Here is a 12,813-nt window from a genome sequence, read left to right as displayed (position 1 = left end):
TTCTTTCGACAATGTAAAACAATAACTATTCTCTTTCGTTTTTTCTAGCCAGTCATTACAGTTCATTGACAACGCTGCTCGTGAATCGAGCGTTTTCGATCGCCTCTTTAAAAACGCGAGAATGCCATTTCACAAACTTTCGTATAAGTAAAACAGATCGCTTTATGCGTACGACTGTCAAACGTGTACTTGTATACCGATTTTTCCCAAGCTTTTCCAAAAAGGTACGAGACCTGACGGTACAATCGTTTATCACATACACGGGCTGCACATATTTCGCCCCTTTTTAACAATCTATTCAGGATAGAATGAAATATTCAGGATATTCCAGGGTTTACCAGACATAGTCAAACGAAAAATGTTACTTAGAGTTTTATATTAAACAGCTACAATAAAAGTACGAAGGGAACGTTAACAGGCATACGATTACTTGCTAGAAGACTAAGAAATAGTTTACAATGAACGTAACCCTTGGCTGACACAGTCTACTTTAAAATCTCCATTTCGTTTATTACGTTTTTCTTTTGTGATATTCAGGTATTGTGGCCATTGACTGATCGATAAAATCGCTGAAAAATTCAAACAGTCGAAACGACCGACTGTCTCGATAAAACCGTAGACGCGGCTCGTAGCAATTGTTACCGGACTACCAGTTTCATGTTTATTAATGCAGCCGCGTAAACGTGCATACGCGAGCACAAACGCGGGAACAAGCGAAGGCGAGCATCGTCTACAACGACATGTTTATTCGTACGAGGTCAAGATCATTGTCGTTCATTCGCGCGCAGCCTGGATTCCGTCACGTTTCGCCGCGGATCCTCCATGAGCGACTTTTTCTGTCGCGAAATCCGTACACCAGCCACGTTTCCATATTGCAAAGCCTTTGCCCCAAAGAAAGCGTGTCCTCGACCGTTTATCGTGAATTTTGCCTCTGTCTTCCATTTGTAACGTTCAAACCGCAGAGCAAGAACCTGTCTGGATGAACCAGTTAATTAGAATTTCCATAGTGGCTCTCAACTTTGTGCAATTGAAATTGCGCGAATGAATAGCGATAGTTTACATAGGTGTAATATTCTGCCCTTTCAACGACTGCAATTTGTACATATTTCTGTTTCCTCTCTTCGCAACGACCGAGTCACCATTTTTGGCACGTTCCTTGATCGACGTAATCCTTAACTTATGATCCTTGAGTCATCATGCCCAATGTGTCCTTCGTAATCTGAATTTTACCATCCCCACTGCCAATCTTTCCAAAATCGTTGAAACGTCTGGCATTTCTCGTCAAATAGATTCTGTTAGTTGCGAGCCTCAAACCGCGTCAAACACTGTAGCGAGTGCAGCAACGAGTTGGCAAAAAATCATCAAACGTCTATTGGAATTTTTATTTCCGTGTAACCTATGCTTTACACGGGCAGCCAATGCTTATCGAGTTCCCCATTCTAAATTCGAATAATTTTCCATTGCCAGGATATTTATAAACACAACATAGGTTTAAGAACGTTTGATCCAGTGTATATTCTAACTTCGTCTAAGATTCTCTAAACGCGAGTGGATTAGTCACTACCCAGGCTCCAAGACAAAGATACCAATATTCTTTAGAATATTTCTGGAAAACTCGAAAAATTCCGTTTGTGGTGTTCGTTAGTGCGCAAATACCAGCACAGACTGCGCACAAATGACGCCCTGTTACGCAATCGACATTGCTGACAATCATCGTATTACCTGCAAAGCGCGATCGTCCGTAGTTTCGCGCGATTCTCGCTTGGCGAAGCTCGTTCGCCGAACCCATCCTCCCTAGCTCCGCAATCATTCTCTAAATATCAAATTCAGTCGAAAATTACATCTTGTTCGAGCGATTTTTCTTGTCGAAGTAATTTTTATCGACATCAACGGCGGTTTACGCCGCCGTTGAGAAAAGTGTGAAATAGCAGCAACGTGAACAGAAAAAAACAAGAGACACGGAATGTGGTAAAAACGAAAGACACTGTTACTTTAAACACGACGATACTCCCCAACATTGGAAACAATGTAAATTGGGGCTAGTTGAGCGAAGTTAAATAATTTGCTTTGCAATTTGCCAAACTCAATTAGGAATAATTTTCAAGTGATCTACGTTTGAAAACAAATTATTTAGCCCGTTATTAACGGTGTAATAAATAGCGAAATATACCGTGCACTTACGTTGAAAATTCGACGGCCATACATTCCACTGACAAAAGAGAAAAAAGTTTGTTCAATGGTAATAGTTTCAACCGTGATTAACATAATTCAGTAGTGTATGTATATGCTATTCCTTTTACGTCATTTTGTTCCACAGTTTATTGGTTCTTATGCAATACCTTCTAGCTGACTCAAATATCTTACTACACTCTTCAGCTTCTTCTGAAATACATTTGGAGAAGCAATTTATCCAATCAGCGTGTTAGATTTCCATTAACGGCAATAGGCATTGTGCTAATGTTATATTTACACGAGACAAACGACAGCTGAAGTCACACGGCATCTTAGAACAGTTTGTAAAAAGGAAACGCGTCTATCGGATCGGTGGAATCGTTATCGGCAAGGCGAGTTGGGCGAATTTCGTATCCGGCTCGCGTGACAGCGGCTTAAGGCGCTAAAATAGAGCCTGTATGGCATCGATGTAGTCGACACGTCGGTGCCAGAACGCAGTTACGCATTTAGTCTTTAACTGGAAGCATCCGCGGCCGGAACAAGCGGTCGCCGAGCCCGTGACCGACGAAAACGCGAATTTTCCTCGATCGAACAGCGCGAATCGTCTCCTCTGGGCGATCCTTTCGTGGAAAACGAATCGATTCGTAGCCGTGAAACGACGATGTGGTGAAGCGTTTCCGAGGCCAGAGGATGCAACAAGTGCGTCGCGACGGAGAACAGTTCACGAAAAGGGAATGTCATGTAGAAGCTACCTGCGTTGCCAATTGCGTCCACGAATCGACCGCCTGATCTCCGCGCTGCCGCTAATTACCCTCGCAATCAGCCTCGATTCAACTTCGTTTCACGCCTACGAGATCATCGTTTGCAACGAAAGGATCCGCCGTATGAACGCGACTGTAGAAAATCTGTGAGTGAAAGTACACACATCATAGTATTCCCTTCGTTCGATCGTTCTTCTATAATCTTCGATTACTTCATCGTTCGGTTATTTCGTCGATCGGCGAGCTATACCTATCAGAACGAGACACGTCTCTGTCCGATTTTTCAATCTGTTCGCCGAGTCTGTAAGTTTCCTTTCGCTTATCTTTCTGTTAGTTTACTTTTACAGGCAGAGTAAGATTGATTTTTCAAGGCAGGATTTTCCTGGTTCGATTTTACAGTTTGATGCGTCGGATCGCACCGACGAGAATCGAAAAACGCTCGGAGAAAGAGTTCGCGAATAGAAATCGAGAATCCAGGCGAGGTACGGGGAAGATTCCCGGTGTGGGATGGAAATCAAAAGAAACGAGCCTCGGCCGGACGAACTCGAGGAAAATCCGTTTCTCTGGACGATCTGTAAAACGGGTGTCCCTCGAATATTGGCCACGAGTCTGTTCGCTGTTGGTCGATACTGCGCGGACCAATTGCCAAAGAAAATGGGCCTGGACAGCCTTCGGATCCTGGCCGCGTTCCTAGTTATCGTAATGCCCCGATCGCTGACTTACATTCTCCTGTATCCGATTTTCAGATTAGTGTTTGGCAATTTGTACCCGGCCTACGCTTCGTACAAGGCAGTGAGAACGAAGAATGTGAAAGAATACGTGAGTATCTATGAAGACCACCCGCTGAAATAACTAGAGAGGTATTCTTACTTCGTCTTCCATTAATAGCGATTATGTTTGATCATTCTAATTAATGGGAATAGAGTATAAGCGCGCTTCCAAGTACGAGCCAAGTTTCAGCTGAACTGGCTCGATAACGTTGCGGCTAAACATTGTTTCTAGGAAAGCATAAACTTTGCTTCGCAAATATTTATCCACGAGGGCTAGTTCTCTCAGACTTCTTTGTTAAAAATCGACCGCACTTGTCCCCGACGAACTCTGCTTCTGGATTAACTCGTGTCGCTTTATGCTCCAATGCCTTCTCCAGAGAATTCCCGGTTAAATTCCAAGCTTATATTTCCATTCCCTTTGCGTTTCCCTCTTGTTTTCGCATAACGTTAAAAGCTAATATTAGGTTGCTGCGGATCGAAGACCGTTGTCTGGTTAGAATACTTCTACCAATTTGATGTGCAACCTCTATGTACCTGGATGTTATGCCTCTTATATCTCTATACATGTACATTGTGCACATATTTGTACATTCAAATTTCCCATGAACGCGTAAACATTCTCGGACTAATTACAAACATCGATAGCCAACTTGGACGAACAAAACGGCAAACGGAATTTATACAGCGATCTAATATATCCCATACGAGAGCCAAGACGAAGTAAGAGTTCCTCCAAGATGATGACGATCATCGTATTCCTAAGAGCGTACGGTACATCGTTTCGCCGCAGAGATCCGTCCGGAGACAGAGTGTAAGAATTTGTACTTTCGTTTTCAGGTGAAATGGATGATGTATTGGATCGTGTTCGCGCTGTTCACGTGCGCGGAAACATTCACCGACGTCTTCTTCAGCTTTTGGTGAGCAACGCCTGGGTCACGTTTCTCTTCTAACTTTGATACATACCGTGGTATAGCTAGCAGCGTGCGAGCACTGGAAAGGTCAAATAGAAGAGGAGAGGTCGACACCACCGTGGTCCCTTCCCTCTCGTAACTTGTTAATCGAAAGAGTACTCGCGATGAAAGAGGCTGAAATAGCGTTCGCTGGATGGAAAGGGCATGTGTTTCGTAGACAGGGCTATCTGTAGTCGCGAAGCGTTTGGTTTGGTCGGTCGGTCATGGCCCCGTTTTCGCCGGAAGCGAATAAAATTCGAGCGAACCGGGGCCAATAAACCGAGGTGAACCGCGTGGTCCGCTCGCCACCGGGAATTCCGAAAGTCTAATTTCGGCCGAGATGGATATTGGCTTACATGCACTTCTGAGGATTCTACCGGCGTCTCGTCTTCCGTCTCTGTTTCTGGTGTTCCTGCCTGCTGTGCCAGATCTCTCCCTTCATACTCGAATTACAACCAAAAAGGAGAGTCGCCGGTGTATTTCTAGCCAGGAATACCCTCGCACTTTCCTCTCCTTCCCTCCCTCTTTCTCACACTCTCTCTTTCCTTTCCTATCGTCCACTATCCTACGCCTGGCCATTACACTACCCAATTATTTTCCCCTTTTTCTTTTTTTACCCTCCTTTCGCGATGATGCGGCTTCGTGGTTCACGGCTGCGTCACGCGTAACGACAATTGACGAGCTTTCTGAAAAACAAAGGCCCCATAGGTCCATCGTAAATATGTACAGTTACTAAGAACAGTCGTCGTACACCTGACAGAAGGGCCATTTTTATTACGATAAAATGCCACAACGTTTCATTGCCAGGTTATCGCGATTTATGTGAAGACGATGAAGACTATGATATAAAATAAATGTCGTTATACGACGTGATATGTACATTGGGAAAAGTTGCAAATGAAACGTTGATCCTCGATGGTTCGTTAAGAGTCGATCGATCGATGTTAGAAAAATTAGAAGCGAGACTTGCCAAGTAATTTGACATCTTTCCAAAAAGCTTCTCAATCTTATCGTCGGTTATATTTTTGCGTTCGAGATACAAATTTTACATTTTCCTATGAAAATGTGCAGCATTTTACCGACCGACGATAATTACGGCCATCGATTTTTCCATCGTTTCGTACGCGTAACATTTGTGTTCTGATCTTGCTCGTATAGGTTCCCGTTTTACTATGAAATCAAGACTATCCTGGTGATCTGGCTGTTGAGCCCAGCCACTAAAGGCTCGAGCATTCTCTACAGACGCTTCGTTCACCCGGCTTTGATCCGGCGCGAGGCTGAGATCGACGATGCCTTAGCACGCGCGACGGAGCAAGGTTACTCGGCAGTGTTGCACCTCGGATCGAAAGGTGTGAATTATGCTACCACGGTTCTCATGCAAACCGCTATCAAGGTAAGTTTCGAACTTAAAAGCACACTCGCTTACAGATGCCGTAACGACGAATCCGATCGTCTTGTTTAACAGGAAAAGTAAACAGTAACGGAAAAAGTATTCTTTTATGGAATAAAAGTAACTCCGAGATTAAACACGGAATAATAAAATACGGAGAATTCCAAGTAGATCGCAGATGATTATATGAGAAATATACAGAATATATACAACGTAATATGTCGTCTGAATCTTTTCCTCGCAACAAAACGATCAAAAGTCCATAACTTCACGTAAAATATTAACTCGCTACAGCCACCGCTTCTCAACTCGCTAATCGTTCAATTTCCTTTTTTTTCTTGTTTTTTATGTTTACGTTGTCCTGCACGCCTATCCTGCACGCCGCCTCTAATCAAACAAACACCAACGTCGATCATCATCACTACACATCGTCTAACCACTGCCAATCATCGTCGTTCCTTTAACAACTCGTCGTTATATATTGTCAAAAAAAAAAAAAAACAAAAAAACAAAACACCATGTTATACGTACACACGTGTTTGTTATGTTCGACCTGTAACATCAAACATTCCACGACGCTCGTGTATATGTGTAAAAACCAAAAAAAAAAAAAAAAAATCCTTCCAAAAACACATCGGAACGCGGGGGTGGTCAGCATATTCTGAAGTCAGACCAAATCATGGTGACTGAGCTATCAACGATCCAATCGGCCTCGGCCGTTTCTAGCTTGGCCAAGCTTCCAACGACCTCGAAGGAAAAGACGGACCAGATAGACGCCATCCACAAACCGAGCACCCCGTCGCACTCAAGCAGTAGCTGCGATGACTTGATCCCTGTCGATTCGATGCCCAACATGAGCAACGATATGAACACGGACGACGAGCTGGTCGAAATTGATCGTGTGGCAGAAGGGGACGTTTTCAAGGCGCCATCGCCGAAGAAAACGTACAAGGCGCGGAAAACCAGAAAAGGGCGAACCGAGGGCAACTCGAGGCGACTCAGGTCACACGCTAGCAACACTGATTCCATATTCAGCGACGATGAGTTTGACCAGCAGTATGCGTCGACCTTGACAGAATACTGAAACACAGCGTCGTTCTGTGTATCGGTGGAAAGATTCACGGAGAATCGCGAGAATGGTCCTCGACAGGACGTCGAGACGGAGTGCAAGTTACCGGTTTAAGATTAACATAGCGTTCTTACATTTATAGAGATTCGAGTGGAATGGGTTTTAGGGAAATTATGCGTGTGTTTATTGAAAGTCTTAGAGTGATTTTCCGTTTTTTTTCTCTCTCTCTCTCTCTCTCTCTCTCTCTCTCTCTCTGTTTTAGAGTCGAGTTAATCCTGAAGAAGGTATTCGTTAAGACGGAGTTATGGAATGGTTGGAAAGACAAAGATAAAAAGGAATTTGATCGCTTTGATGAGAGGGCAGTTTTTGAAATTTTACTCCCGTGAAATTATTTGTTACATTTACACGTGCGTTACGATACTATATACAATGATAAAGATGTTTTTATATTCGATATATACCAGAGGTCTTTAGCATAATGTAATCTCAGCTGCGAAACGTTTAACGTTTAGACGAACATTAAGAAACTATTATTGCGTGCCGCCTTTCTGCGAATTCTGCGACTTCTATCGTTTATTATACCAATTAGCATTAAGAATAATCTATCGTGATTGATCGCGAACCGTGATAATTTTGATAAGTCCGGAGAACTGGTGCCTTACGACAGATGACGATTTCGTCGATTATGACAATCCAAGAAATTTTCGTCCATTGTTGCGAACTGATAAACTATTCTTAACAAATAAATATATCAAATAACCATGTTGAATCCTTTTTCACGAACAAGCCGTCGAATAATCGGAGTATCGATCGAATACATGATATTTCATTTCTATCAAGTAGACTTGTATCGAAAAGACAGAGTTTAAGACTGTACAGCGCCGAGGTATGTAACAGGAAGAATTCGACGATCACTGGCAATTTTGTATATGCAATTTGCACGAACACTTGTTATCTGGATCGCACGATTTGCTTACGAAGTAATCGAAGTACTGTACTTTTTGCTGGCACGTAATCACCGACGAACATCAGGTAGTGCTTAAGGAGGCATCGATCACAGAGCGTGTCGTTCCTTGCTGTAGTTCCCATAGTTGTAACTGTTGTTAAATCTCATACATATATCAGATTGATGTAAATGTGATGGAAAGTAATTGTATAGGATACACATCCTCGTTACTTGTACACCAACTGAACATCTCCAAGCATATTAGAATCGTCGAGAATCTAAGAAAGCTATAGTAATACGAGGATTTGCCATTGAAACGCTTAGAAAGTAAGACTTTTATATCCCAAAGATTTTACTCAACGATGCTACTGATATGTTTCATTTAATTTTTTTTTTTTTTTATTCCCGTTTTTTTTCGAATAAATATATTCTATGGATAAGGATGTAATGTGTTGGTCCCTCACTCTTGCTCCGTTCTCTTTTTCGTGGAAAATAAACGCCAGTACCCCGCGATCATCCGGATCGATCGATTCTTCATCGTTCGTACCGTGCAAATCCCGTCTAACGAGTTGGTCCAGTTAATCAAGAGAACCCGGTTCTATCGCTGGACACGCGGAACGCTAGCCGTTAACTCGTGCCAGAATGAAAGTCGGAAAGAAACGTAGCCGGATAGGCGAGAGACCGCAATGCGAGCGTTCGCGTTGTTGAACCCGGCCTAGATCGGTCGCTAAAAACACGCACGACAGATCGAACACACGCTCCGGTGTCGGCAGATAACACATTAACACCTTTTTCCGGGTTGGTAAGAATATATTTTTATTTTTTTCTTCTTTTTCTTCGTACAAAATATTGAGATGAGAAGGTCTATGACTTTAGGGTTCGTAGGGAACCCACCGAGAGGAATTAAAAATCTTCCGATCGATAGTTGGCCAATATCTAGGCGATTTCGTATTTTTACGAAGATAATTTGGAAAGTAGAATCCAGATAGAAAATTGTTTCGTCCGTTGAGTATTTTAACGAGTAATTGCACTTTGAATATTTTACATATCTTTGAATATCAGCATCGTACGTTTCGCATAATTTTTCGCGTTCGCTACAATAAACGTTCGATACGTTTCTCTGTCGTGTCGATAGAAAATTTCCATCCGCCGATGGAAATGCACGTCTCAAGGTATCGCGAAGAGCCTCATCCACCACGTCGAACGCTGTCGTAAACGATAAAAGTCGATGTTGCGTCAGAAGGATCGCTTTACAGGCTTCGCAGGACTTACGTGTTTGTTAGAAATTTTTCATTCCTCTCGCCGAGTACTATAAACTCTTCGAGTCTAAGCACCTTCTACTTTTTTTAACACCCCGCGTGTTAATACTTTGTTTTAGTCTTCGCTGTATGTATCTTCAACATGTAACTATACGTTTCTCTATGCTCGATCGATGAGTTTGATTTTTCTGCTCACTGGTTCTTAACAAACGACACGGCACGCAATCGTGGATTACCCGGCAGGTTGAAAAAAACGGAGGATTGGTTTTTCAGGGCGGTGGTGGTCTGGTACAGCATTTAAAGAAGAGCTACAGCCTGAGCGACCTGACCGGCGAGAAAGAGGACGAGAATAGAAACACGCCGCACATGCACGACGAGACGGACATGGAAGGTTATTGGCCGATCATGGCTCTAGTCATTTTTACGAATACTCTCGCGAATAACCATAACGCTGTTCGCTTCCTTCGATGTAAAACTCTGTTTATTTAAACTGTTCGGTGGACAAACGGTCCATATATTAGGAGTTCACCAATTTCTGCCCGCTCTCCACGATGCTTCGAATAATTATAGACTCAAACACGTTTTCTGCATTGGTTCTTCGATATTTCCGAGAAACCAGGATAACGTTTTCGTAAATTAAACGCTCGAAAGGATATCGGCAGATGGTGTGTTCGTAAAGACGAATGGATCGTCTTTCATAACCGAGATAGAAGATAAAAAAGACAATACAGCCGCCAGTGCAGAGAAGTTTCAAAATTTCGCAACACAGTTATTAACATGGACATCGAGAACCTACGTGGAATTCTAGCGAGAGAAGTTTACGTTAAAAAAAAAAAGAAAAAGAATTAAACTTTAAATAAGTCAGTGGATAGCCTAATTTAATAGATTGATAGAAGTAATTGAAGATAAAGGCAAATCCACTAAACATTGAACATTGCAAAGGTAAGAAAACTAACACTGAATTTGTATCTTTTCACAGGGAGAAATACAATTTTAAAGAGGGAAATCTAATTCCTTGCAGACCTGGAGAGAAGACAATTTTTCTTCCTCGTGTCTCTCGTTTTGTTTTACTATTACGGTATTATAACAAACGATTTTCTTTTTTCAATGTTACGAAAGATCAGAAAATAACGTTGAGTTTATAATTATTCACGGCACTGTATTTTGTGATTCTTCGCTAAAAACGTCCTACCCTAGAATCTTCTTCCTTTTTCGCAGCCGCAACGTTAAAGGATCGAATTCGATCGTGTAAATTGATCGACGAACAAAATTGCGAACGAAATATCACTTTCTCATAAGTGGTGGCTCGTTGGTCAGTGAAAACGATTGACACGACGCAGCACGTGCGTCCACAGTAGCAATTTTGTTAATCGGCCATTAAAAGAACATACTTTGATCGAAATTTGTCGATAATTTGCAGTGGAACCTCGTCGAAGAGAGCATGTGGGAAGAAGAGGGTATAGTCCTCGTCGGACACAGTCCAGCACCAATCGAGTGGAAATGTATTTTTCCGAAGTGGACGTTGACGTTCTACAGCCAAGGTCTAGGGAGCCAACAGCTAGCTTAACGTTCGTATCTCATTTTCAACGAGTAATCATAGTACAAACGTGTAGCCTTCTAATATCCGTAACGTGGACGTGTTATGCTGTAAACGGACCGTTGGTTGCAGTAATATAAGGTCTTCGGACGACATCTCCAGCGGGTACAGCAGCGGGGAAGCGCTACAATCCAGCCGTACATCTCAAGGCGATTCGTTGGTTCGAACATCGAGCGTCGGTGCAAGAACACGCGCAAAACCTCGCTCCGCCACGAAGAAGACCCCAGAGGTACTAAATTCAACCGGCCGAATCCGTATAAGAACATAAATCAAGGTTTAATTCCGCGCACTCGAGCCCCAATTTCATTTCTGCAACCGAAACTTTACTGCAACTGTTCCAAATGACGCTGATAAACAGACTAGAAGCAAGGCGTCTGAAAATAAACTAGAATAGAATGAAACAGCAAAGACGAGTCTGCGACGAAGTTGAACCTTGATTAATTCATTAAGGACATTGGCAAATTTTCCCCTCGACATTCTGTGTATCAAACATCGTATCAAGGATACTTAATTATTTATTCCATTTGGACTTTGCCATTTTATATCGGAAGAATCGAAACGTGTACTTAAAACGTTACGACGATTCGAGGAGCGCTGGAAAACGATGTAAGTGACAAGATTGAAAAATTACGATTTTTTTATGTCCTACATGGCAACGAGAATACCGCGATATAGTATCTGAGCGCAATTTAAACGCACTCTCTAAACAGTCATTAATAACGCTACAAGGTGTCAGAACGTTGTGTATCCTCTATAAAGAGGATACACAAGCGCTAGTAGACGTTAGTTAATTGTTTCTTCGCTTTTGTCTATGTCATCTATCTAAACGAGTTTGGACATTCGTTTGAGGTTACAACTACGAGATATTTTACACACAGCGTTTTCCACAGACGCTCTTCGATTCTTGCCGCCGCCTAGTCCTTAATGACGATTTAAATTCGTTCTATTTCATCTTTTCGAATTATGTAACAGCACTTGATTACACGTTTCATTTGATAATACGATTTTTATGATATTTGAAGGACTCGGGAGAGGATTCCGACAGCATCGATCCTCCTTCCTCCAAAAATGTCTCATTTCCGACACCTTTGAATCTCATCACTCCTGAACAAGCTCTCGAGATCTTGCTTCTACTCTCGAAAAACAGTAACGTTGCTGATTCTTTGAAATTTGTTCGTGGCACCTTTACCGCAGGTAACGATGATTTACTTAAAAGTACCAGTCAATCAGGCCCGCCGGAACTAGAAAAAAAAGAAACGACGGAACCGATCGATAATTCACGGCCAGAGCCTGTGCTAGCCGCGGAGGTTCGAATAATTGAAAGTATAGAGGCGAGGACCGATCCTGAACCTTTATCGGCTGCACAAAGATCAATTAACGATGCACAGACGAAGAAAATCGAAACACAAGACGCAAAGACCGAAAACACGATAGAAAATATTACGAACAATTTTACTTGTGACGAAGCTTCTTCCGAAAAATTAGCCGAACAGTCAACACGGACTGTAACGGATGAACTCTGTCAGGATAAGTTCGACGAGCTGAAACAACTGTTAAACGACGCTCGCAAGGCGGTGAATAACATCGTCCACACGCAGGAAAAATTGCAGCGTAGCGTTACACCCGTCACTGAGAGGTTATCCTCGAACGACTCGTCGCAGAATGTGGACGTTAAAACGGCGAACGAGAATGAAAACGTAGGAAAAGGTGGCGAAGAGCCGAAAGCATCGTCAGAAAGAACAAAAGAAACAGAAAATACAGCTGACGACAAAGACGCGGTAAACATGGTTCCGGAATACGACAGCGCCAGCTACCTGGACGTTTGGACAACTCCGAGTGTGTCGCGTAGTAATTCCGACAGTCTCGGCCGAGCTGGTAAGTACAACAAGAAACCAGCTC

At 42.7% G+C, this 12,813-nt stretch overlaps 1 protein-coding gene across 3 annotated transcripts; it reads left to right on the top strand.

Moving 5' to 3' along the window:
• Positions 1 to 1,974: 1,974 nt before the first annotated feature.
• On the top strand, positions 1,975 to 11,128 carry LOC122569935 (receptor expression-enhancing protein 1-like). 3 transcript variants are annotated; one of them, XM_043731624.1, is made up of 6 exons: positions 1,975 to 3,236; positions 3,333 to 3,752; positions 4,541 to 4,620; positions 5,812 to 6,046; positions 10,738 to 10,885; positions 10,987 to 11,128. In XM_043731624.1, the coding sequence occupies exons 2-5, from the start codon at positions 3,441 to 3,443 to the stop codon at positions 10,882 to 10,884; spliced, it is 774 nt and encodes a 257-aa protein (XP_043587559.1). In that variant the 5' UTR covers positions 1,975 to 3,236; positions 3,333 to 3,440; the 3' UTR covers position 10,885; positions 10,987 to 11,128. The 3 variants fall into 3 exon arrangements, with proteins under 3 accessions (XP_043587559.1, XP_043587558.1, XP_043587560.1); XM_043731623.1 differs by lacking the exons at positions 10,738 to 10,885; positions 10,987 to 11,128 and adding an exon at positions 6,699 to 7,367; XM_043731625.1 differs by lacking the exons at positions 10,738 to 10,885; positions 10,987 to 11,128 and adding an exon at positions 6,770 to 7,003.
• Positions 11,129 to 12,813: the final 1,685 nt, after the last annotated feature.

This window comes from Bombus pyrosoma, linkage group LG8, assembly GCF_014825855.1.
Source record: "Bombus pyrosoma isolate SC7728 linkage group LG8, ASM1482585v1, whole genome shotgun sequence".
In the NCBI taxonomy this organism is placed as follows: Eukaryota; Metazoa; Arthropoda; class Insecta; order Hymenoptera; family Apidae; genus Bombus; species Bombus pyrosoma.
Note: the sequence above shows the minus strand (reverse complement) of the source record. Positions and strands in the feature narration are given on the sequence as shown.

Bases quoted from the DNA above. Each gene is read 5' to 3' on its own strand.
- LOC122569935 (XM_043731623.1), top strand. From the start codon at position 3,441: ATGGAAATCAAAAGAAACGAGCCTCGGCCGGACGAACTCGAGGAAAAT. The intron at 4,621-5,811 runs GTGAGCAACGCC...TTGCTCGTATAG, and splicing joins GACGTCTTCTTCAGCTTTTG to GTTCCCGTTTTACTATGAAA. The intron at 6,047-6,698 runs GTAAGTTTCGAA...GGGGGTGGTCAG, and splicing joins TCATGCAAACCGCTATCAAG to CATATTCTGAAGTCAGACCA.